General features: G+C 35.5%; 1 protein-coding gene and 1 long non-coding RNA gene across 2 annotated transcripts; one reads left to right on the forward strand and one right to left on the reverse strand.

Moving 5' to 3' along the window:
* Positions 1–901: 901 nt before the first annotated feature.
* LOC129756939 (coatomer subunit beta) lies at positions 902–25,592 on the reverse strand. Its single transcript, XM_055754010.1, has 7 exons — positions 25,419–25,592; positions 25,144–25,279; positions 3,972–5,487; positions 1,600–2,417; positions 1,265–1,538; positions 1,091–1,196; positions 902–1,024 (listed from the first exon to the last, which is right to left on the reverse strand). Exons 2-7 carry the CDS (start codon positions 25,229–25,231, stop codon positions 950–952), a joined length of 2,877 nt encoding a protein of 958 aa, XP_055609985.1. The 5' UTR covers positions 25,232–25,279; positions 25,419–25,592; the 3' UTR covers positions 902–949.
* Positions 19,941–20,983, forward strand: LOC129756988 (uncharacterized). Its single transcript, XR_008739582.1, has 3 exons — positions 19,941–20,131; positions 20,196–20,462; positions 20,520–20,983. It is a non-coding gene; the product is annotated as an uncharacterized LOC129756988 (long non-coding RNA).
* Positions 25,593–26,506: the final 914 nt, after the last annotated feature.

A 26,506-nucleotide genomic window follows, 5' to 3' on the forward strand; every position in this document is an offset into this window, starting at 1 on the left:
TGCGAGGTCTTATTGTTCAAATAAGTATACAGTCGCATTCTTTGAAATAATATGTGTTGAAATTAGTAAAATTTATGTTCTAATGCTTTCAATATTCTGACTACGAGACAGTTTTTTTTTGGAAATTTAGCAGTATTTCTGCAAAACATTCGAATTTCGGAAAGCATTTTTGCAAATATAGTTGTAAAGATATGCTAAAAATGACTTGTTGCAACTTGTAATGAATGCTACTTTATTTTAGATCCAACAAAATTTAAAAACAATCAGTTATTAGGAATTTAGCGAAAAGCAATTTTTTTAACTCAATAAAAAATCCACGTAAAAATTATGTTTTTCAACCGTATAAGCGCTTAACGAATTGTAAATACATTGGTTAACATTTTTATATTTTTTGCAGAATTTTAAAATTAGTAGTTTTTCTAGAAAACCAATAGTTTTAAAAAATTCCATACATTTTTGAGGAATTTCTATAACTATTTTTTGGTTGGCCTACTAATACATATGCAAGCAACGGAGTAGCATACCTAAAGAATCTAGCTATCCTGTATTGAATATGCTATATTTTTCTTTTCATAAACCTGTTATTTATTGGATGTTTTGTTGTGATACTAAGGACCATTCAAATATTACGTAACGCGTTTAGGGGAGTAAGGGGATATAGCAGCTTGTTGCGGTTTGTTGATTTTTGATAAAACAAACTTTAATCGAATGTGTTACGTTGAGTGAAAGGCGCTCAAAAATGATCGAAAATTGCGTTTTGTGATATTTGAACGACCCCTAGATGTGTACAGGAATGGATTCTACAACTTAAACATTTCTTATGTTTTCAAGTAACCATTTGCTTCAAATGACATGACAGAGAATGCATCATATCAAAGGTCACGTTAAGAGACTATAAAAATAAAATAAAATAAAAGCAAATTTTAATATGTATTAAAAGAGCTGATAGTTAGGCAGCAACAATTTTCTCTTGTAAACACTTTTGCGTGTGATTTATCTTGTCTCCGAGGCTTAACGCCATGCCCTGTAAATTGAAAGAACAAAACAGATTTATTATTATTTATTTTTGCCCAACCGTTTATTTGCATACCTGACTCTTGGCCCGTATCCGAATATGACCGGTTACAGGAGCATCCGGACGGTCGAGTGGCTTTTCTATACTCAAATTTGCTAGTGCATCTTCACCAAATATTGATCTGTGATTAAAAAAAATGTATTGAAAATTAGTTGCCTATAGAAATAAATAAATAGAATACAGTTGTACCTGGCATACATATTGGCGGCCATAAAACCACACTGTCCGGAAAGCGCCTTCTCTGGTGTTAGACATTTCATATTGGTAGATTTAAGAAGCATTTTAAGATACTCATGCAAATCAGTGAGCGTGGTGTTAACGGAAACTTTATTTTCCCACTCGAATTCAACCCACATGGTACGGAACTCAGTATCGGTGCAGCTTGCAGGGAGAATGTAGTCCATAATGTCAATGTGAATGGTATTTAAAACAACCACATTTGATGATCCGGTGGTGTCATAAACTGTGGAAAAGAGAATGCAAATATGACTTTCAAGTTAAAAAAAAGCTATCAAAAAATTTACCGATGTTTCCAAAAATGATGCCATTTTCAGTAGACGATACTTTGACATTGGCCTTAATGTTACAGAAATCATGAGGCGCCAACACTACTGGATGTGGACGTTCGACCAGCTTTAGGTCTCCAACGGTAGCCAATTCTAGTGTGCAATTTTGTAGGGTATCGCTTGTTTGATTAACGATCAGCACATCCAAAACAATGTCATACTGGTTTACATGTACATAGGCTTCGGCATAAACTGGATCGGAAAACCCAGTCAACTGAGTCACTTTATTCAATTTGTTATTTGGAGAAGCAACATCTGACAGAGCTGTACTTTTCGTTCCAGCTAAAGCTTGATTCAAACTCGACTCAAAAACATTTTCACCCATCTGGTCGTGTTTGCCATTTGCAAGTTGAGTAAAAGAAATAGGATCGTCTGGTTGAATTTTGGCAGCAACTTTTTGTTTGTCTTTTTGATTCAATTTTTCCTCCTCGTTTTGAGCCACCAACATGTTTGCCAATGCTTCACGACAGGACTGCTTGAAAATGCGAACAATTTCAGGTGTACGCTGGCTAAGAGTTTTCAAGCATAAAAAGATACGATCCGTGTCGTCGTTTGTGATTCCTTTTTTTGGAAGTCCCGATTTACCCAGATGCAGAATGGAGCTCATTATTAACATGGACCGAGAGCACACACGGTTTTGTTTTTTTTCGTTAGATTCTAATTCAATGAATCTCAACACCAATTTTGTCAACGTGGATGCCAAAGTTGCTCCGATGAAGAAATCTCCCTCCATCAAGTGTTGACGCAATGGAGGTCTCTCTACTTTTAGAGCAATTCTGTAAATAAATGTTAAATTAAACATATTAGTTTTACTATTTCAAAAACCATGAAAAATTATATAGATGGCAAGATGATGGATCTGCGACTGGTGAATAAAGTATAATTTAGGACGCTTCGGCTTCTTAGTCAGTTGAAATATTATTCAAAACCGGACATTTACTCAATGTCCAACGTTTCGACCATGATCTTGGCCATCATCAGGGAAAATCTACAATTTATTATAATCGGATGAATATTTTTACATTTTAAATTGTAAGACTTACAGAGTGTGTACTGTTTGTATCTGTTAGATTTTTAATGGCTGGGTTGATGCTAGATTTTTCCGAACCAATATTACGTTTTAAACAGCTATAAGATTAAATTAGTGCTTGTGTTGTAAAATTTAGTGTACACACCAGAATGAATAATAAGTTATTTATTGTTATTGTTGTTATTATAACAACTAACAATAACAATAAATAAGTGAGACACGAACGCCATAAACGTGGCAGTGTCTATAATTAGAGAAAAAAAATAAGTTTAACACTAGATTTATTTGAACTAATCACTTTTTGTGTCTATTTAAAAAATGCATGTCTCCTACCGATCGCTTCTTAATAAATTTTATTTTTATTATCTGTGGTTATATAATTTGGAGTTGGATTCTGATGTGTTTTCTATTATGTGTGTGTGTGTGTGTGTGTGTGTGTGTGTGTGTGTGTGTGTGTGTGTGTGTGTGTGTGTGTGTGTGTGTGTGTGTGTGTGTGTGTGTGTGTGTGTGTGTGTGTGTGTGTGTGTGTGTGTGTGTGTGTGTGTGTGTGTGTGTGTGTGTGTGTGTGTGTGTGTGTGTGTGTGTGTGTGTGTGTGTGTCTGTGTGTGTGTGTGTGTTAATTTGGTTTATTTACGTTTCTTTCGGGCCAGTTTTTTTGAATTTGTTATTAATGTTATGTGGGTTGTGAGGTTTTTTTTTCCTCTTCGGATTTCGGTGTTGGAGAGAATCCAACTCAAAATTTTTATACCAACAGATATAAAAAATGAAAGTTACAAAGAAGTGATCGCTAGGAGAACAAATGTTTTTTTTTAAATAGACACAAACAGTGATTAGTTTAAATAAATTTAGTGTTCAACTTATTATTCATACTGGTGTGCAAAATTTTACAACACAAAAACAAATATAAATTTATAGCTACATGTTATAAGGTACAAAAAAGCTACATCGATCGAGCCATTAAAAATCTAACAGACACAAACAGTAAACACTCTGTAGGTCAAGCAATTTAAAATGTTAAAAAATATTCATCCGATTATAATAAATTGCAGTTTTTCCCTGATGTAGCCAAGGTCATGGCCGAAACGTTGAGCATTGAGAAAGTGTGCTGTTTTTAATGATATTTCAAATGACTGAGAAGCCGAAGCGTCCTAGAATATATAGATGGCTTTATGAGGTCGAAGGCATATAAATGCTTAAGATATCGTGATGTATGATTTGATCATTTCATATCGATATTAATTTGTGCCCAGGAGTCTCATATTTCATTAGAAGTAACTAATTTGTATCTAAAGTAACTTACGGTGCTACACTGAAGACGCTCTGGGTTGCATAAGTTCCGTCAGACGTTACTTTATTATTCGGCACTGCTGCTGAGATTTGATTGGGAGAATTATTTTCGTCATTTTCAGTATCTTCGCCGAGAAGACGACGTTGTTCTGCTTCTACAATCGGTACCTCTCCTAGTGTCTGGTTGATTACGGCGATAACATCGATTATGTCTTTCACCGAAGCTGCGTATTCTCCCAGAATCCATAAAGTAGCTCGTTGAATCTTTGCTGATTTGATAGCCGGGAACGCTTCTAAAAGTTTTTCAATTACCAATTCCTGTAGGTGCGGGAATTTCTGGATAGCTTCCCGAACAAAAACTAAAACATCTGCAGCGGCTAACTCGTTAGAATCAGACAAAAATTCGACCAGAACGGGGATAACCGTGGCGGCCACATCCGGGAATTTTATGCAACAACTGTGCAAAGTGCGAACTAAAAGCTGGCGATATTTTCCGGTATCTTCGTGTTCAATATTATGTGTTTTGGATACTTCTTTCTTCAATACTAATACCATTTCTTCGATGTTTCTGGATGATACCAATTCCATAGCAAGTGTCAGTGTCTTACGTCTGACTTCAATGTCGGTGGCAGACAAAACTCTGAGAATATCCATTACCAAATCTTGCATAACGCGCTCCATGTTTTCGTTATCCCTCAGTGCAATCAAACGGTCCAGTACAATCAATTTTACATTGTTATCACTTTCTTTGATGATCAGCTCTATATAACAGCTAACTGCAGCTTTGATTGCAGTTGGCGCAGTTGATAAAGTAACCAATGTCCCAGCTGCTTCATAGCGAACAGCATTCGACGAAGAGTTAAGGAGATTATAAATACATCGTATAAAGCGAGATCTCTCTGCCGGATTAGCATGGCAAACTTTGTAAATCAATTCAACAATTACCAATTGTAATATGTCTCCGAAACTGTTCACCTGATCCAAACATGAAGCCAAATAGTTCAAAGCTCTTTCCTGGTCAGCATGAAGCAACATAAGGAAAGCATTTCGTTTACATGACATGTCTTGTTGGGTGTCCAGAAAGATGGCTATCAGCTCCGGACCATCCGGGACAAGCCATTCAAAGTTTTTATAGATTGTAAAAATGGCCAACACTGCGTTTCTCCTTACGTACGAGTGACGGTGCTCGAGACACGCTCTGATAGCCGGCATCAAAGGCTCCAGTAATTCCGGTTCTTTAAGCTTGCAAAGAAAACGAAGCGTTGATCCTCGGAGAAATTCGTTCGGGTGTTGCAAATCTTTTCGGTACGCGTCGCAAACTAGAATCATCTCCTGGAGAAGTTTCCCATCGGTAGATGTTTTCGGTACAATTTCCCAATATATCAGCAACAATTTCTTGACGGTATGGTTCTGTAGCGGCAGAACGAATCTAATAATGGTCATAAGCAAACTTGGCAACCGTTCGCCATTGAGCAGCAGTTGAATCACGCGCTTAAGCGTATCAATTTTTACATTCAATTCACCTTTTTCTGAAAAACCAAAAAAATGATACATAGTATTTACGTTCTTCTCGTAATGGCAACTAAGAAATAGATAGTCCTAAGGGCTGTCCCAACGGTAGATGCAAAACACGGTTTTCGACCACGCTAAAACAATCCGGCTGGCACCGGTGGCGTAAATTGCTGTTTTAGCACAGTTATCGATTTCAGGGCATCTGTATTCGTGGTCTATTCTTGGGTCTAATTTATACAAGAATTGAACCAAAGAAATTAGATCCGATCCAATGAAAATACTGGCAACTGCACTCGTGTTCCATTAACTGTCAAACGGTTTAGAACTGCGTCAAATTGGATCCAAATCTCATCAGTTTTGGATCAATCCTTATACCAGCTCTAAAAAAAGTTGGGTTCAAACTGGTATAATAGATCACCAGTGCGGTTGCTCGGGTTGGAATTTGGGTCTAAACCGGCTGTTTGGACCACGGATACAGGTGCTCTCAAAATTCCCAACAGTTAGAGCACCTGTATCCGTGGTCCAAACAGCCGGTGGCCAAACGTGGCCAAACAGTTTCAACTCAACTTTTTTTAGAGCTGGTATAAGGATTGATCCAAAACTGATGAGATTTGGATCTAATTTGACGCAGTTCTGAACCGTTTGACAGTTAATGGAACACGAGTGTAGTTGCCAGATTTTTCATTGGATCGGATGTAATTTCTTTGGTTCAATTCTTGTATAAATTAGACCCAAGAATAGACCACGAATACAGATGCTCTTATACGCCTTTGTTCCAAATTCATGCAAATTTGGAACAGGATTTAAAATTATACGACAGACCGATTTAGTTCACGGTGAGAAAATTTTAGCCAACAATGATACACATGTTTGGGTAACATTGGGTGTAATAGTAGGGGGCCGTCCACATACCACGTGGACAACTTAGGGGGGGAGGGGGTTATCGAAATGTCCACGCTTGTCCACGGAGAGGGGGGTAGGGGTTTAGGTCATGTCCACGTGGACATACTAACTTCCAAAATATTTTCTAAAGGTGAATAAATATTTAGATGTTAAATTCGAGATGAATAAACCAAGTTGGTTTAAAATCCCTGAGAAAAAAAAAGATGTTTAAATTAAAAATCTTAAAATTTCAAAGCTTTCCAATTTATATTTAAACCATTAGTAGCCACTTGAAAGCAAGTGATAAATATGACCCCCCGCAGCCCGTGGGGTAGAAGATAGCGTTCAACTCTTCTAAACCAGCGGGCATGAGATTGAATCCCGGTCACGGTATTCATAGTACACTTTCTGTGGGTTGGTGGTCTCAGCATTTGTAAAATGCCAGCCATCATAACTTTGAAAGAAAAGCCCAAAGTTTGGAAAAAGGAATCTCTTCAAGTTTCATTGAGATTTTGTATGCGTTTGTTTTTATGATAATTAAGAAATTTAAATTTTTTTAAATTATTTTATATTAGTAAATGCTTATTTGTTTTTTTTCAAAATCGCCATTTCAATAACAAAAAGGCAAAAAATGAAAAATATTGTTTTCTAACTGACACATTAGATTTAGAAAAAAAAATTTCAGATATGTCCACGTGGACATCCGGGGAGGGGGTAGGGGTTTGCCAAATGTCCACGCTTGTCCACGGAGGGGGGGGGAGGGGGTCAAAAATCTCATTTTTCTGTCCACGTGGTATCTGAACGGCCCCTAGGTAGTTTCTTTTTGAGATATTATTTGAATGTTTTAGTTTCGCTTCAACCAGCCTGTAGCGTATAGGCTGGTTGAAGCGAAACTAAAATGAGAAAATATGTTAGTAAAAACCATATCAAGTATAAATAATAGATGTAACATTATTCTCGATTTAATATAATTAAATAAAATGCTTTTCATTTGGGCTCGACGAATTGTGAATCCAGTTTGAATTTGAAAAAAAAAAATAAACGTAAAGAAAATTTTAATACTTTTTCGATGAGGTAAAATAAATGTTTATTGTCTGTTCTATAATTTTTGTTTTATTTGAGATATTGAGTGATTTTTAGTTTCGTGTAGAGTGCTCGGAGTTTTCGTCAATATCAGCATATTTTTCTGTATCCATACATAAATTTACAAAGTGAAACAAGTTTTTCTCAAACAAAAATGTCGACAAATCAAAGGAAAATTTTCTTTTGACTTTGGGATAAACATTCCTCATTTCCTTTATCAATGTCAGCAATAACTTGAAAAAAATATTGCTTTTCATTTCATTTTAACAAAACCTTATTCCATTGATTTAAAGCAATTTGATTGAATTAATTGAAGAATTGTTTGAATTGACCTTTTTCCTCGTTGTGTAGTCATTTTTGCTTTTAAATTAATGAAATCCTTGTAGAATAGTTGAAATCATTGTTCTGTCAAAAAGAATATTCGTAGAATTAATTTTAAGACAATGAACCGTGAAACTCGAAACTTATGCAATTTTTCTAATAAAATGGGTTTTTTTCTTCTCAATTATTGAGTGTCTGCAATGAAAGTGTTTCCGTTTTAAATTTGCTCATACACCGGTGGGGAGTGGGTGTTTAAGCCGATTCTAAAATTTCAAGTTGTGCTAAAACTGGTATACTTAAAACCAATATTTACGCCTGAACCGTTGCAGGTGCTTTAAGGGCTGTCCCAACGGTAGATGCAAAACACGGTTTTCGACCACGCTAAAACAGTCCGTCCGGCACCGGTGGCGTGAAATGCTGTTTTAGCACAGTTATCGAATTCAAAATTCCCAACAGTTAGGGCATCTGTATTCGTGGTCTATTCTTGGGTCTAATTTATACAAGAATTGAACCAAAGAAATTAGATCCGATCCAATGAAAAAACTGGCAACTGCACTCGTGTTCCATTAACTGTCAAACGGTTCAGAACTGCGTCAAATTGGATCCAAATATCATCAGTTTTGGATCAATCCTTATACCAGCTCTAAAAAAAGTTGAGTTGAAACTGGTATAATGGATCACCAATGCGGTTACTCGGGTCGGAATTTGGGTCTAAACCGGCTGTTTGGACCACGAATACAGGTGCTTTTATACGCCTTTGTTCCAAATTCATGCAAATTAGGAACAGGATTTAAAATTATACGACAGACCGATTTAGACGTTTGGGGTTCACAATGAGAAAATTTTTTTTTTGGGATTGGGCCTGCTAAAAAGAATAAAGCCTGCTCTTTACTCTTACACAGATTTCCATGAGAATGACAGCTAATCGGAGTGAAATTGGAGTGAAGGCTATTTCTCTCTCTGTTTAACACACGAGAAATTGTATACCAGGACTGCGAGCGCGCCCATCGCCCATAATGATTATTTTCACACATGTTTGGGTATAGCATTGGGTGTAATAATTGTTTCTTTTGCGAAATTATTTGAATGTTTTTTCCCGCCAAAACCGGTCAATACGTAACAAAAATTGTAAATTGTAAATTCAGTGTAAGGGGCCGGGAAAAGGGGTCGTCCATATTAAATTTTCAGTATCTTAGTGATATTGACGTTTTTATACATCAGATTGGGATGAAAATTTGCACATAAGAGTTATTAGGTACAAACAACTGATTTCACTTATTCAAACTAAAATCAGGGGTCGTCAATATTAACTATTCACTGTTGATACGATATTGTCGTTATTATACATCGGATTCAGATGAAAATTGGTACACGAGAGTTTTGAGAGATGAGCATTGGATTTCAGGTATTAAATTCAGTGTAAGCGGCAGGCAAAAGGGGTCGTCCATATAAACCTTTAAATATTTTTGCATTATCGTCGTTATTACACATCGGATTGGGATGAAAATTTGCACACGGTAGTTTTCAGGGACAAGCAATCGATTGCAGGTGTCAAATATTTAGCCAGGGGTCGACGAAAGGGGTCGTCCATATCTAATATATAAAGATGAGTTGACTATATATGTTTGTATGCACCTTATACAAATCCACACCGCTGAACCGATCAGCCTGAAATTTGGTACAGTTATGTGTTTGGACCATGGTAAGGTTTTAGTAATAGTTTTGAGCCCCTCCCACCTAAGAAAAGGGACCCTTTCATACAACTTTCGTTTTTATTCACACGAATCAAAAGTCATGGCACCCATTTTGCCAACCGATTTTCATTTTCTTTGGCGGGGTTGTTTTCACTATCACCATGGGCTGGGCATTTGAAACGACCATCCAGAGTCCACGTGTACTAGATAGCAAATCAAAGCCTGCTAGCGATTTAAAAATTCATAGCGAAGTTTTTGGCGAGATTTTTTCCTTCTACTGTTAAAAGCACGTGGTACTGGTACGAGGTATTTGATTGCAATAATGAGCCTTAATTAAGGATTGAAAAATACAATTACCCTGTTAGGAATATATTGACTAGAATTTCAGTGGTTTTCAAAGTGCTCCCTACCGCCGCCCGGGGGCTTTGAGAGTCTACAAGGATACACAGTAAACTGAAAAGTGAACAGTGAATAACTATTTGGACTGGAGGCTGAAAAAATAATGAACAGCGTTTTCATAGACTCCAGCTTTTAAGAACCAACCATTTTCATATTTTTAGGATTCCTTATAAAGAAAGAAAAATTAATAAGATTCAGAGTTATACGTTGAAGGCTGCAATTTCAATGCTTTGATAGCCGCCGGGAAATTTAAACGGGGGAGTAGAAATTTTATTAGATAAATAAATCTGAGATTTTAAGCTTTATACAATTCTATTTCATTGACCAATTTATAACTTTTAATTTATTTTTGGCCATCAATGTGTTCAATTCTACCATCCAATTTGGAAAAAAATCGTTTGGTAATGCGAGTTCAAACAAATGATATCAAAGAATTTTAAAATTGATCACTCTTCAAAATAATTAATAGAATGATTGTGTCCGAGTATAAAAACTTAAATAGAACTCAAATAAGATCATTACCATAACATTTAAATGGTAATTTCGGTTCAGAGATGATTTATTTTCGATAACTCCAAGAAACTTTAAGTAAAACTTTCTACATTTAAGAAAAACTAATCATAAAACAGTGTTCAACTAAAAAGCGAAAAAAGCACACATACAATAAAAAACATGCAAAATAAGCCTTAAACATAGTTCAACAAGGTTCGGAAGTGTTTTCTGGAAATTTTTAAGGGAGTAAAACTTAAATATACCATTGTACAAGTAGATCATCCATCTTGAAAAGTGGGATAATCTCCAAAAGAGATTTTCATCGAATGGAGGATGGGAAAGATAGAAAATTAATTTATCATTTGCATTTAAAAAATTAAAGGCTAAATCTATTCGAGCTTCTTAGAAAAAAGGTGGGTTAAAAAAAAAAAATTTCGTGATAGGGAAAGGGAAAGAAAATTACTTTGAAATTCTATTGATAATCCTCAAAACTATATGCCTCTTAAAAAAATAAAATAAATCGATAAACACAGTGAATAATCTCAGTAAAAGCTTTCAAAAGACTTACAAAACATACATGGCCAAACATGAGCCAAATTTCTTAAAATGATACATATAAAGCTTTCAATATTTCGAAAAATCAAACGACTCATTTTGATTTATATTTTTTGTGAACCCGAGCAAGGCCGGGTAAAATAAGCTAGTTAATTAATATTTCACTGTTTTTAGCAATATTGACGTTATTTTACGATGGATTGTTTTGAAAATTTGCACACGGGAGTTTTGAGGGAAGGGCAATCGATTTCAGATCAAAGATTATATATGAGCCCCCGAAAGGAGTTTAGCTTTTTGGCAATAATTAAGTTGTTATGCAATGATTTAGTCAAAATTTATAAACGTGGTTTTTGGCACGGTCAATTGATTACTGATTTCAAATTTAGTAGCAGATGACAGACAAAGTGATTATCCAATATATTTGCAATAATTGCTTAACAATGAATTCAGAAGTGCATCTGGAAAAGGCTTGGCATTTGACTTTTCTACAAACTATTCATGACATATTCCAAGTTGAAAGCGAAACGGAGTTCGTATGAGATCAGCTAGTATATTGATAAATATACAGAACTTGTTAATCAGAGCATAAGTTCAAATTCATTTCCAGAAGTTCTGAAATGTGCCAAAGTTGTTCCGGTTTTTAAAAGTGGTGATAAAACGAACGTTACTAATTACAGACCCATTTCTGTTCTTAACGCTCTTTCTAAACCTTTCGAAAGACTTTTGTTCAATCAAATAGAACAGCATTGTACACAACATAATCTAATTAATGCAAATCAATTTGGTTTTGTTCCCAAATCAAACACACTAAGTGCATGTGCAAGCCTTATTAGTAAAATCTCGGAAAGTCTTGATGAAAAAAAGACTGTTGCATGCGTTTTCATTGATATTCGAAAAGCTTTTGATTGTGTGAGTCATCCGATTCTATAGTAAAAAAGCTAAAATGCTTTGGCTTCTCAGAAAATGCCAGAAAACTAATTGAATCTTATTTAATTAACAGACAACAAATTGTGATAATAAACTCCAATAAAAGTAGCAGAAAACAAATTAAATACGGTATACCACAAGGTTCTATCTTGGGACCCTTATTGTTCATTATGTACATAAATGACATTTTTGATAAACCTCTGAAAGGTAAACTACAGCTATTTGCGGATGATGCAACTCTGTTGTACATAGTGGACAACATCAGCATGCTGAAAGAATTCATTTTGCATGACATAAATATCCTGATAACTTTTTTTCACCAAAATCATATGGCTTTGAATTTACAAAAAAACAAACTATGATAATATATCTGACTCGGATCTTAATGTGGATTATGTTGAAAACTTTGAACGTTTCATTGATCATTATGGAAATATAGTTGCACTTAATACAAAAACAATACCTATCAGAAACAAAAATAAAACTAAAAAACCATACATAACACAGGAAATCTTGTGCTTGATTTCAAAAAAGCGAAAATTGTACGATGCTCTAAAAAACGATAGAACGATTGAATCCGAATATAAACGGATCCGAAACTTGTTGAGCAATAAAATTAAACTCTCTAAAAAACATCACTACGATTCTAAAATTCAGAATAACTTGAAAAATCCTAAATTGCTGTGGCAACAAATAAACGAATTAGTTTTCAACAAATCAGGAACAAAGGATACATTTAAATATACAATCACTATCAATAACGATTTGGTTTCAGATGAGACAAAAGTAGCTAATGCATTTAATAATTACTACCTTGATGTATGTGATGCAATTCCCGAACCAACGGAATCATTTGTCTTAGACAGAAACGTTCTACATCCTAAATTTAATTTTTCTACTGTACTGCAAAGCCGTATTTCAAATTTCATTGATGAACTTGATAACAATGCAGCCACTGGCTTGGACAGAATTTCAACGAAATTTATGAAAAAATTCAAAAGGTTCTACCTTTCAAAGTATACGGCTCTTATAAATGACTGTATAATCAATAGTAATTTCCCTGATATTTTGAAACTTGCAAAAGTAATACCAGTTTATAAATCGGCCGATAAAACTGCTCTTGGCAATTACCGTCCGATATCAGTACTTAATGCGTTCTCCAAACCCTTCGAGAAAATATTATATGCACAGATACAAGATTTTTGTATCGTAAATAATATTATTCACCCCAATCAATATGGTTTCGTACCGAAGTCTAATACCTTATCTGCTGCCATCAACCTAGTAGATGGAATCTCAAGTGGATTAGACAACGCTAAATTTGTAGCATGTGTATTTATAGATGTTAAAAAAGCTTTTGACTCTGTTCACCATAAGTTACTGGTCAAAAAGCTCTCTGATATTGATTTTTCTGATGAAGCTCAGCTCTTTATGCAATCCTATCTACACAATCGAAAACAAGCAGTAAAAATTAACAACATTACCAGTTCACTACAGACTATCAAACACGGAGTTCCTCAAGGATCCATTTTGGGTCCATTGTTGTTTATCATTTACATCAATAGCATTTTCACATTGCCCCTAGTAGGGAAGCTGCAGCTTTATGCTGATGATGCTACAATCTTATATAATTCTGAAGATTTGGTTACATTAAAACGAAGCATAGAACATGATCTTGAAATATTAGTCGACTATTTCCTATCTAATCATATGGAAATGAACCTGAAAAAAACTAACTTCATATTATTTAACCTTCGAGGTAATACCCAAACCCTACAGATCTCTGTGCGAGGATCTCTAGTGCAACAAGTTAATACAGTAAAATATTTAGGTCTGTATGTAGACGAAAATATGAAATGGAATATTCAAACAAAAAAGGTTTGCTCTAAAATAACACCATACCTATTTGCGCTGAAAAAAACACGGTCAATTATAACTGAAAGTACTGCTTGGAATATATACTTTGCTTTTATCCACCCTCATATTGCGTATATGAACTCCATATGGGGTAGCAGTGCTAGCATGAATTTGCAACCTATCCGTATCTTGCAAAATAAAGCCATAAAGATTATAAGAAACCTTCCTTTACTACATCCTACTATTCAGCTTTATAATTCCAGAGTGCTATCTTTAGATATGCTAATTATGCTCGAATTGTGTTTGTATATCTGCAAAGTTTTGAATAACATTATCAAACACCAACTAGATGTTACACTTACATCAGAAATTCGTTCACATTACACGAGAAGTTCGGCTCATGTTAATCTCCTTACTAGACGATTTCGAACTTCATTTGCTCAAAACAGTGTAGTGAACAAAGGTATAAGCATATTCAACTCGTTACCTAACGAAATAAAAAGTACACCTAGTTTTACCGTATTTAAGAATAAAGTAAAAATGTTCCTACATTCAAATACTAACCAGCCAAACATTAATGACTCTCAGCACAGTAGGGTCCACCCACTCTTACGAAACCATACTGTACATAGATAGTATGGCAGTGGAGGGGTGTGATTTTACTGTGCTTCTCAAACCAAAATCACAATCTTTATACTGCACGGACCTCCCAAGAAATTGTACTTCTACCAAAGTAACGCGTGGCAAGCGCGGTATATCTTGTCATTACTATGGGCTCTTGAGAGGAGAGGACAGGAAATGGTCTTCAACACCGTGTGCAACCTGGTGTGGGATTTTTTAAAGTATCCTCCTTAATGCATCCTAATCCAAGCCTTATACCACCTCCCACCATCGAACCCAATCCTTTACTTCCTACCCCTCCCTTCCTCCTCAAAGGCAGCTTCGAAAATCTTAAAATAAAATGATAGCATAGTGCTTTAAGCAAACACACACAACACTGGAATTGTAACACCGTATAGGGCCGTCAACAGTTTTTTTAAACTTCTTCGGTTTTTTTTAATGGAATAAAGTAAAAAAAAATTTGGCATGGATAGGTATTTTGATACGAAAAATATTTCAATGATTATTTGAGACCCCTCTCTCTTTCCAGTAGAAAGGGGGAGGGGCCCTCTTTCATATTTTTATACATAACTCAAAAACTAATAAAGCAAATGGAACCAAATTTGGCATGGGAGGGTATATGAATACGACAAATATTACTATGATTATCTGGGACCCCTCCCTCTTTCCAGTAGGGAGATATAAAGGGGGGAGGGGGCCTTTTTTATAATTTTTACATAACTCAATAACTAATTAAGCAAATGGAACGAAATTTGGCATGGGCGGGTTTTTGGGAACGTGACATATTCTTATGATTATTTAAGACCCCTTCCTTTTTCCAGCGGGAGAAAGGAAAGAGGGAGGGACTGTTATTGTTATTGTTGTTACAGTTATTACTGCATTTCTCAAGAACTACAACAGCAAATGGAGCCAAATTTGGCATGGAACGATATTTCTGTACGAGAAATTCTTCTATGAATATTTGGTATCCCTCACTCCTTCAAAGAGGTGGATGAAAAGGGGGAGTAGAGGTCTCCCTTACAATTTTCAGTATAACTAGAGAGTTGATGGATCAAATTGAACCATATTTGGCATGTGAGGATATTTGGATACGAGAAATGTTTCTATTATAAATTGAGGCCCCATCTTTTTTAGCGGAAAGATATAAAGGAGGAAAGGGGGGCTTCCATACAATGTTTTTGCATAACTCGAGAATTAATCGATCAAATGAAACCAAATTTGGCATCAAAAAGCATTTGAGTACGAAAAATACTTTTTCTATGTGAAACAATTCCTTTCTTGCAAAAGGATGATAGAATTAGGAATATAGGAGGGGAAGAGGAGGCTTACATTTAACTTTTTTTTTACAAAATCCGAGAAATGGACAAAACTTAACATGAAAATTATTTTGGTATGATTCTATGATTATATGACATACTTTCAGTGAGTAGGTACAAAGGAGGAGGGAGGTGAGGATTTTCGGGAACGAAAAAATGGGTATGATTATTAAAGATCACGACCTCCATTCAGCAGGAGGTGAAAGAAAGAACAGGGGAGGGGGCTCTCTTATCAGTTTTTGAAAGGTGTAGCAAAGCACACCGGGTCAGCTAGTCTTCAATAAAAACAGATAACTAATTTGTATGGCATATCTCGTTGAGCCTGATTATTGATTCCAAATTCCACGGAACAGGGCTGAGGATATTGCGATTCAGGGTTTTGATGACGTGGCCAATATTTATTTTAATTGGGATGGTGATTTTCGATAAATTACAGAATTTTTTCCCAAGGTTTTAATTTAATTTAGTTTAATTCATTCAAGTGCTGATTAATTTTATTTAGTTTTATTAAGATGTTTAAATCAAAATCTTAAATTGCAAAGCTTTCCAGTTTAAGTTTAAACAACTAGTAGCCACTTGAAAGCATGTGGTAAATATGATATATAAGAAATTCTAAACTTTCAAAACTATTTTATATCAGGAAGTGCTATTTCGTATTTTCCAAATCAGCCATTTCAATAACAAAAACGCAAAAAGTAGTGTAAAGTACTCTCAAATTAGATTTGAAAAAAAATTCAAATCTGTCCACGTGAACATCCGGGTTGGGATTTGACAAATTTCCACGCTTGTCCACGGAGGGATAGGAGGGGGTCTAAAATCTCATTTTTCTATCCAAGTGGTATCTGAACAGCCCCCAAGGAAGAAAAAGCTTTGAATAGCGATTGAAGACTCTGATACCGAAAACCCGTGCTAATTCTGGAGAGCCAAGGCCACGTAGAGAAAGACCTCAGTGTGTTTGTCGTGCAGATGCACCCTCAAACTGCTAGTTATTTTCGACCGTGTACTATAAATTGGTTTTTTTTCCTTAGCGTGTTTTACTAATTAGTTGCATTTCTGCCGCAGCATTTGATGGTGGCGCTTTTCGATTTTGTCCGTCGATTTTCGCTAAAGTTCCGAATCTTGTAATGGATAATTTTTGCTGTAACTACCTTCAAATTAAATTAATGCTGAATCGGAAACAGCAAAGTATCTTAGCTGCAAATATTTGATGAGAAAAATCAATTCAATATGACTTAAGCGTGTGCTACGTGTTACCAGGTACGTATATTTGTTCATAGATTTTATGAAAGTCTAAGCAGCAAGTAACAGCATGACAAAAACCTAAAAAATATGACTTTGTAGCTGACTATTTTCCATGTTTTACAAAGAAATTCAAAAGGCTTCATGCGAAATTAAAAAAAAAACAGTTTGATGGAATTTACCCATTAGGCTAAACTTAGCTTGTAAAAGTTATGGAGAATGTTATTCTTAACTTTACTGTACTGTTTTATCTAGTCTAACTTTCGCAATTTCAATGAATGTTTATTTTGTCGCACACATTGTATGAATATTTGTAAAATGAACGTAAATTAGAGGAGCAATTTTGAAGCATTCTGTATAAATAGACATATGGGACAGCTTTGCGGGTATATTTCATATGGGACAGACATGACTTGATATTTTTTTCATATATGTTGAGAACAAAGTTATGAAAGTTTTAAGTCTAAATTGAAGAACTAACTGCATTTGAACAATTTTTGAGATAAACTGAAAAATGACGAAAATGCACATGGGACAGTCTTGCGAATAGCGACAGTGTACCCGTAAATGAATAAAGTCCTAGTTCTTAAGCTCATCAAAAAGTGTTATTAATTAGCCAAGGAATTCCGCCGTACATAACAATATCATTTTCGAGAAAGCAACTAATGAAACAAGCATCAATAAAATTAGGTCAAAATATAGTTGAAAGGTGTAGTCAAGTGAGAGACTTAGGAATCTTATTGGACTCCAAACTAACCTTCGTTGTCCATTTTAATAATATTATCTACAAGGCAAGTAATAGGCTTGCGACTTTACCCCTTCCATCATATGAATCTCGATGCATGCTTATTAATTTAAATACACTGAAAAAACGAAGAGAGTTTGCAATGATAGCCTTCATAAATGATACTGTGACTCAAAAAGTGAATGCTCCTGAAATTTTAGAAATTCTGAACTTTTATGCTCCCACTACTGCCCCTACTTTCATAACAGTCCCATATGCAAAAACGAGCAAGCGAGAAAATCAGCTTTTTCTGTTTGGAATACATCTTTAAATTGTGACCACAACTTTCAACATAAATGAAATTCGTTTAATGGTATGTGTTCCAGCGTATACCAATACGCTTGAAGAATACTTCAGAAGATTCTATGTTCAGCAAGTTCAGTTACTAGCATGTTCCATCATAGAGAGTTCCAGAATATTCCATTACTATTTAACATGTTCTACCATAGAAGGTTCCAGAATGTTCCATTCCTGTATCATTGTATTTTCTGATGATTCTAGAAAGTTCCATTACAATTCCTTAGAAGAATCTAGAATATTCTACACGTAATTCAGTGGTATAATTCCGTAGTTTCCAGAACATTCCATTAGCATATAAATACAGAGTCGAGTAATTTGTGAGTTAGTATTATTCCGCCTTTCAGTAAGTATTATTCCGCCTTTCAGTGAGTATTATTCGCATTTCAGTGAGTATAAGTGCATCCTCAAGTTCGTGTCCTAAGTGAAAATAAAGTGTTCCCAAATACAAAAGTGTAGTTTTGTGAATCCAAGTACCAAGAAAGTTATCCCTATCGACGTCAGTGAAGTTACCAGAACTTTGGACTGTTGTCGATGTTAGAGTTACCAGTACTCTAACCAAGATTTCCTATCAACATTTGAGCTTTCCGTTTCCTGCAACGGAACAGTATGTGTTCTAGGTTGTCATAATAAATCGTAAGACCTGAAATTTTCGAAATTGGGCCATTGGTAAGGTCGGGAGCTTAATTTTTATTTGTTATGGGACTGTTATGCGGATATATTCGAGACCTTATCAAATCTACTCGCATAACAGTCCCATACAGAATATGTTTTGCTCACCAAGCTACTTTCTTAGACTTCAATTCGATCTTTTTTTATCTTCTAAATGCAGAATCAAAAATAGAAACAAACTTTTGGAAAAAATTCGTTGTAAGTGGACTCTTATCATGATTTTTAGTTGTGACTTATAGTTTTACGAAGAAAGAAATTTCTTCCTTTCTTTTAAGCCTGCCTTCGAAAATTATTGTGCATAATTGGCATCAAGTGTGTTAAAACTTTTCGAAACTACTTAGAGCGATAAATCAATGATTATTTTACCGAAAGAAACATTGTAAAGTAGCTATATCCGTGGTATTTCACATATGGGACTGTTATGAGGGTATATTTCATATGGGACAGTCACGAGTTGATATTTTTTTTCGAAATTTCTAGAACAAAGTCTCTTTTTTATTGTTTTATATTGAAGTCTTATGTTCAAAATGACGAACTGTCAGGCTAGATGAAAAATGACGAAAATTCATATGGGACTGTTATGCGAGTAGGGGCAGACTAGATCTTTAAGAAACCGGAATTTATTTTATATCAATAGTCACAGAACAAATTATGCCAAAAATGTACCAATTAACAGAATGATGTCATACTATAATATGTAATCAGCTGGGACAATGGCACAAAGGGACGTTGGCTCCATACGATTATCCCTAAGGTTCCGACGAAGGCATTCAAATCCAATACGCTTGAAGAATACTTCAGAAGATTCTATGTTCAGCAAGTTCAGTTACTAGCATGTTCCATCATAGAGAGTTCCAGAATATTCCATTACTATTTAACATGTTCTACCATAGAAGGTTCCAGAATGTTCCATTCCTGTATCATTGTATTTTCTGATGATTCTAGAAAGTTCCATTACAATTCCTTAGAAGAATCTAGAATATTCTACACGTAATTCAGTGGTATAATTCCGTAGTTTCCAGAACATTCCATTAGCATATAAATACAGAGTCGAGTAATTTGTGAGTTAGTATTATTCCGCCTTTCAGTGAGTATTATTCCGCCTTTCAGTGAGTATTATTCGCATTTCAGTGAGTATAAGTGCATCCTCAAGTTCGTGTCCTAAGTGAAAATAAAGTGTTCCCAAATACAAAAGTGTAGTTTTGTGAATCCAAGTACCAACACGCTCATTTCCATTTAACCATTTACGCTTCAAAAATAACCATTTTTAAGCCTTCGTTTGAAAACTGCCAATATGGTTATTTTTCAATAATTTTTCTAGTTTCAAATTCAACCATATTAGTAGTTCTCGAGTGATAACCAGAAAATGGTTGAAAAACTTGATGTTTAATCGCCATTTTGAAAGTATTTGCTGGTGCAGCCGAACGCGTTCTTTAATTAATTAATTTTTTTTTAAATTAATATATGTTTTCGAGTATATCTGTCTTTGAAAATCGAATAAGCATGAAGGAGTTTCTAAAAGGTAATGAAAAAAATCCTTAATTTATTTTAAACGTGATGACTAACAAAAATATAATTAATTTCAGTGCGCCAAGTGAGAGCTCCGCTTCCAGTTCGCGATAAATACGGGAAAAGATCTGCCGGTTCATCGTCGAAGTCACTTCAATATTGTAATGAAGAAGCCTAGAATGACGCTCCCGGTTGTGGTTCCGGCTAAAGAGTATCGAGAATATTCATCCGGATGTGGCATCTTTTCATTCGTACATAATGAAAACCCGAATGATGGCGGAGAAGACCCGGATGAAGAAGCTACACCCAAACACGGTCGAGTAGAAAATCCGGTTTGGGAAAAGGTTGGTAAATAAATTTAAATTTTGAGTTGTAATTTAAAATCTTCAATTCACTTTTAGCACATTCAAACTTGCCTTCACATTTCATCGGAATCTCGCACATAGGCGATAATATTCAAGACAAATGGTTCATAGTATCGCGGCTGTTTCTTCTGACGCGTTCCGGGTTGGGAACAAAAGTGCCTGATTTTTATGGTGAGTTTTTGCTGATCAAAGCAGTCGAAAATCTGCCTCGGACAGATCCGGAAAGCTGTGAGGGGCTAGTTTTCATCGAGGATGCTGTTAGTGGGAACCGGTGAGGAGGCAGAAAAGCCAGCAATTGAGCTAAACACGGTGCTAGCATAGCTAAGAAATGGTTCAGGCCAAGTCAACTGGACAGTCTCAGATGGTAAAAGAAGCTGCAGTCAGATCGGATTAAAGATGTTCCCGAAAAAATTGTCGAAAACCATAAACGCGAAACTTAAAATTTTCCTGTAGGTGTGGCGGCAGCTTTAAAGGAAAATCACGAAAATCACAGATTAAAATCACCAAACTATGTGCAATTTCCACATCAGCCCAACCTCCAAAAATTTAATTTAATTAAAATAAGAAGCAATTTCTTCAATACTTCTAAAATCTCTTTTCTTTTCATTTGAAAATCCCAAACATTAAACACAAGAAAAAATAACCCTATATGACGCTTTAATTCCACATAGCGCTGAGGTTGAAAAATAACCATTTTTCAACTTCTCCGAAGAAATTTCATTCGGTTGAAAAATAACCATATTCGAACTTCTCCCCGAAAAGTCATTTTATGAGTTCTCATGGAGAACTCATAAAATGGCATTTCCCGGGAAAAGGTCAAAAATGGTTATTTTTGAATCGTAAATGGTTTAATAATTTCTAGCGTGAAGAAAGTTATCCCTATCGACGTCAGTGAAGTTACCAGAACTTTGGACTGTTGTCGATGTTAGAGTTACCAGTACTCTAACCAAGATTTCCTATCAACATTTGAGCTTTCCGTTTCCTGCAACGGAACAGTATGTGTTCTAGGTTGTCATAATAAATCGTAAGACCTGAAATTTTCGAAATTGGGCCATTGGTAAGGTCGGGAGCTTAATTTTTATTTGTTATGGGACTGTTATGCGGATATATTCGAGACCTTATCAAATCTACTCGCATAACAGTCCCATACAGAATATGTTTTGCTCACCAAGCTACTTTCTTAGACTTCAATTCGATCTTTTTTTATCTTCTAAATGCAGAATCAAAAATAGAAACAAACTTTTGGAAAAAATTCGTTGTAAGTGGACTCTTATCATGATTTTTAGTTGTGACTTATAGTTTTACGAAGAAAGAAATTTCTTCCTTTCTTTTAAGCCTGCCTTCGAAAATTATTGTGCATAATTGGCATCAAGTGTGTTAAAACTTTTCGAAACTACTTAGAGCGATAAATCAATGATTATTTTACCGAAAGAAACATTGTAAAGTAGCTATATCCGTGGTATTTCACATATGGGACTGTTATGAGGGTATATTTCATATGGGACAGTCACGAGTTGATATTTTTTTTCGAAATTTCTAGAACAAAGTCTCTTTTTTATTGTTTTATATTGAAGTCTTATGTTCAAAATGACGAACTGTCAGGCTAGATGAAAAATGACGAAAATTCATATGGGACTGTTATGCGAGTAGGGGCAGACTAGATCTTTAAGAAACCGGAATTTATTTTATATCAATAGTCACAGAACAAATTATGCCAAAAATGTACCAATTAACAGAATGATGTCATACTATAATATGTATTCAGCTGGGACAATGGCACAAAGGGACGTTGGCTCCATACGATTATCCCTAAGGTTCCGACGAAGGCATGGTTTAAGCATTTTAACATGAGTCGCGATTTCATTCGCGTGGTTTCTCGGCTCATGTCAAATCACTGCCGGCTTGACGCGCATTTGTTTCGTGTACAACTAGTTGCAAGCAATGTTTGTGTTTGTGGGGATGGCTACCACGACATTGATCATGTTGTGTGGACGTGTGAACGGTTTGATCGATCGAGGGCTTGGCTACTGGATACCCTTAGGACCCGATGTAAACTACCTGGTGTTCCAATTCGAGACATCTTGGCAAACTTAGATTTAGAATATTTGTATTCCATCTACAAATATCTCAAACTGTCTGACTTGGTTCTTTAGTCCTCTTCCCCTCTGTCTGTACTCTATCTAATGCTCGTTTCGTCTATTTATTAGAACAAACTTTCATCCGACGGGTCCTACAACACCACATAGAAGGCTGGCCAGGAAGTCGAAAACCCTGAGGTAGCTATCGAAACAACAGCTACAGGAAGCCACCACCGGACCCTAACGGAAACTGTTCTTGGAAGTGACCCCAGTTAATCCCCTTTCCTTTCCTATAATAAGTTGAATTAACAGTTGAGTAGCCGCGACGATTACGGCCCCCCTCTTACTAACCCAAAGTTAGGAAAAATACTCCCGGCACATAAAAACTTTATAAGTAAAATGCCTTAATAAAACCTTTTGTAAATAAAAAAAAAAAATATATAATATGTATTCTGAAAATCTTGATGTGACAATGAACAGAAATAAACTTAAAAAACAATTGTAAGCTCTGGCGCTGAATATTGGTCATGGGACTCATATGCGAATATTTTTCACATGGAACCCAACAAGGGGTCATATTTTTTTCGAAATTTCTGGAACAAACTTCGAACAAAAGCTTGTTTAGGTAAATTGGAGCACAAAGAAGCGTTTTCCATCCAGAAGCGATAACTCAAAAACGATGAAAATGCACATGGGACTCATATGCGAATAGGGCAGTGTAGGTCATGGAAGGTTGGATGACTAACCTCGACGAAACATCTGTCGTGGAAGACCTAAAAGAAATTCAAAGGCCAAGCCTCACAGACATAGACTGAATCTTGCTACCGATGGGGGACCAATATATACTACATACATAAAATTGTGAACGGTACTGTATTCACTAAATGTTAACTATTCGAGATGAGGGTATTTTTCAAAGCCAAAAACCACGCTTGTGACAAATTGACATGTTGTTTATCTTTATTCTACATATGGTCGCAATTCGACCAGACCGAACTGAACGCCAATTTGAAAAAAATTGAGTTATCTATTGCAACGGATGCGAAACATGATAAACTACCTATCCAATGAAAATCAGAACATTTTTACTATTTTTACTGATTTTATTAGAAAATTTCAATGTTGCAGACAGTGGAAATGGCAAAAATGCGTTGCGCCAAAGTGAACTGAGAGCCAGCTTTGAGGTGAAGATGAAAAGCATGTTTTGGTCATGAAACTGATTTTGTGCGAAATAAGCTTATGTGTGTTGGTTTTTTTCTTTTCAAAACGGTTCTTCGGTTTATCAGGAACTAATATCTAATAAATTAAATGGTAAGAAACGTTCCCGTAGCTAAAAACTGCATGTTGCGGATTGTTAACATTTATAAAAATCTCGTTCAGCCAGACTGAACCGAATCCCTTGAATTTTGTTTTCCAATTTATTTAAGGGAATGTTAGGATTTTTGACATTTAACGATAAAAGATGCTTTATTTTATTGCTTACTGTCGTTCAGAACGCAACCGGTAAGTTAAAATCACACATATTCCGCTTTTCAAAAGTGCGAAATTTGTATGGCTCGGTTCATTCTGGCTCAACGAAAAAATACATTTTTCAAGCATCAGCCATACTCGTTGGGTGCTGCTTGTAAACCGCCTATAAGTAGGCTCCTACGTTTAGAACAAATTGCCCAGTCAAATGATAGTGCATGACAATTTTTCAAACATTTTTGTTCGACTAGAGTGAACTGGGTGCAAACATAATGCTATTAAAGTTCAGTTTTCTGCTTGATGTGTAATCAGAAATCGACCGGTATAACCTCGATGGCTTTATAAGAGTCTAAATGTGATGGTAAAATGATTAAATAAGATATCTGATGAAATGGTATCAATTGGTAGGGCTGTGAACTTCGAACTCGATTTTCTCGAAATCAAATTTATGGCGTTCAGTTCGGTCTGGTCGAATCGCGACCATATAATCCCGAGCAACAATCATTTCCGTCATCTTTTACTCAAAATAACTGAGTGTCTGCACTTATTCCGTCAATTGACGGCAATCATCAACTAGTGAAATCCTTAAGCCTAGTCCACACTAGGCAACAAGAACTGCGATATTTGTTATGAGACGAACTTTGTTGTCTGTTGTTGTTGTTGGAAACCTGAAACGGTCTGTGTCTCCCGAAAAAAATGGGAGACGCTGAGACCGTCTCGAGACGATTCGTCTCCTAGTGTGGACTAGGCTTTATGTTACATATCCCTAACATGAACTATAGTTTATAACTGACAGGCTCACGTACTTCTAACAATAAACATTTTTAATAACATCGATGGGCTGACGTTAGGCCTAGTCCACACTAGGCAACATGAACTGCGATTCCTGTTATGAGACGAACTTTGTTGTTGTTGGAATCCTGAGACGGTCTTAGTGTCTCCCAAATAAAATGGGAGACGCTGAGACCGTCTCGAGACGAACCGTCTCCTAGTGTGGACTAGGCTTTAAATCAATATTAGAACAATTGCAATAACAATTTAGATTAAGAGTGGTTTGCTCTACGAACTTCATCAGACTGATAGGAATATCTTAAAAAATCAAGACATTTTCTTACCGAGATCCATCTTAAGCTGCATCTCGTTATATGGCTCCGTTTCCTGTGCATTGATGATGGTGTAACAAGGAGTTTCGGCGAAAGACATTTTAAGCTAATTGATTACTTCTTTCCGCTTCGTGATGTTCGATTTAAGCTAGAATTGAAGATGAATGTGAAAAATGAAACGACAGAACTGGACAACTCAGCAGTTTTGAATTTAGCATATTTTCTGCCGAAAAAAATAGTTTTCCATGGCCGGATTTAACAGTAAAATTTTTGGTAAATTATCATACCTGTCGTTGAATTTTACCACACCGCAATCGTATGAAGTTAACTTTCAAGTAAATCCTTTAGAATATTGGTAAATTCACATCAAATGGCTAAATTGTTGAAATATTACTACATCAAAAATGTATCCCTCTTTTCATCACACAATATGACAACCAGATACGTGTACACACGCTCGTTTTTTATAGCCATTTATGGTTCTTAAATATCCAGTTTATGCCATAAATACACGTTTAAAAAAAGTCAGGTAGAATAATAATTGACTGCGGGTACACGCTCAATTTTATTTAACCATTTTTGGTTCAAAAATAACCATTTTATGGCTTTGGCCCGAAAACTGGCAAAATTGTTATTTTTTAAGAAGTTTTCCTTCGTGAATTTTAACCATTTTTGTAGTTCTCGGGCGTTAACCAAAAAATGTTTGAATAATTTGGTGTTTTTATCGTAGCCATTTTTAAAAATCGATGTTGTTGTTGTTTTCTTTTTTCCGGGATTTTCATCCTCGCGGATGATTCATCCCTTTTCTTTCTGTGGCTTGTGAAGTTTTTGTTTTGTTTTGTTCTTGTATATTTTGTTGTTTTTCCTTCTCTTGACAGTTCAAATTTCAGCAATAAGTTTGGTTGTTCGAAGAAACGAGAAAACTTTTTCCTCTTCGTCCGGATCGTTCGACAAGGCTTCTCTGAGGCTAGTTGCCAATCCGCTGTCCGTTCGTGCTTCCTGGTATACTGGGCATTGGATGATTATGTGTTTTACGGACCCAAGTAACAATTTAAGTTTTATAAGAAACTGAAAGAGCGCTAGAATACTTCGCTATAAAACAACGTTTAGTTATTTAAACCCCATTAAAACATTTATAAAACACCTATAAGTGTAAAAAGGCCCACCTACAGGAGGTTCTGAAGTAAATATTATAAGTGCCTTATACAACCATATGGATTAAAAAGGGCTTTGCCGAAGGCCGGTTCAAGATAATCTATTCTAGTGACAGATGATAAAATCATTCATGAAAAAATATTTCTGAGAAAGGTTTTTAAATTGCATTTATCAAAATAAAATAATCCGACTCAGTTAAAAAAAATGTTTTTCTCAACTA

This window comes from Uranotaenia lowii, chromosome 1 (assembly GCF_029784155.1).
Source record: "Uranotaenia lowii strain MFRU-FL chromosome 1, ASM2978415v1, whole genome shotgun sequence".
Lineage (NCBI taxonomy): Eukaryota > Metazoa > Arthropoda > Insecta > Diptera > Culicidae > Uranotaenia > Uranotaenia lowii.

Bases quoted from the DNA above. Each gene is read 5' to 3' on its own strand.
- LOC129756939 (XM_055754010.1), bottom strand. From the start codon at position 25,231: ATGTCTTTCGCCGAAACTCCTTGTTACACCATCATCAATGCACAGGAA. The intron at 5,488-25,143 runs GTAAGAAAATGT...TTGGTTTTTCAG, and splicing joins GCAGCTTAAGATGGATCTCG to AAAAAGGTGAATTGAATGTA. The intron at 1,025-1,090 runs GTATGCAAATAA...TTCAATTTACAG, and splicing joins GGATACGGGCCAAGAGTCAG to GGCATGGCGTTAAGCCTCGG.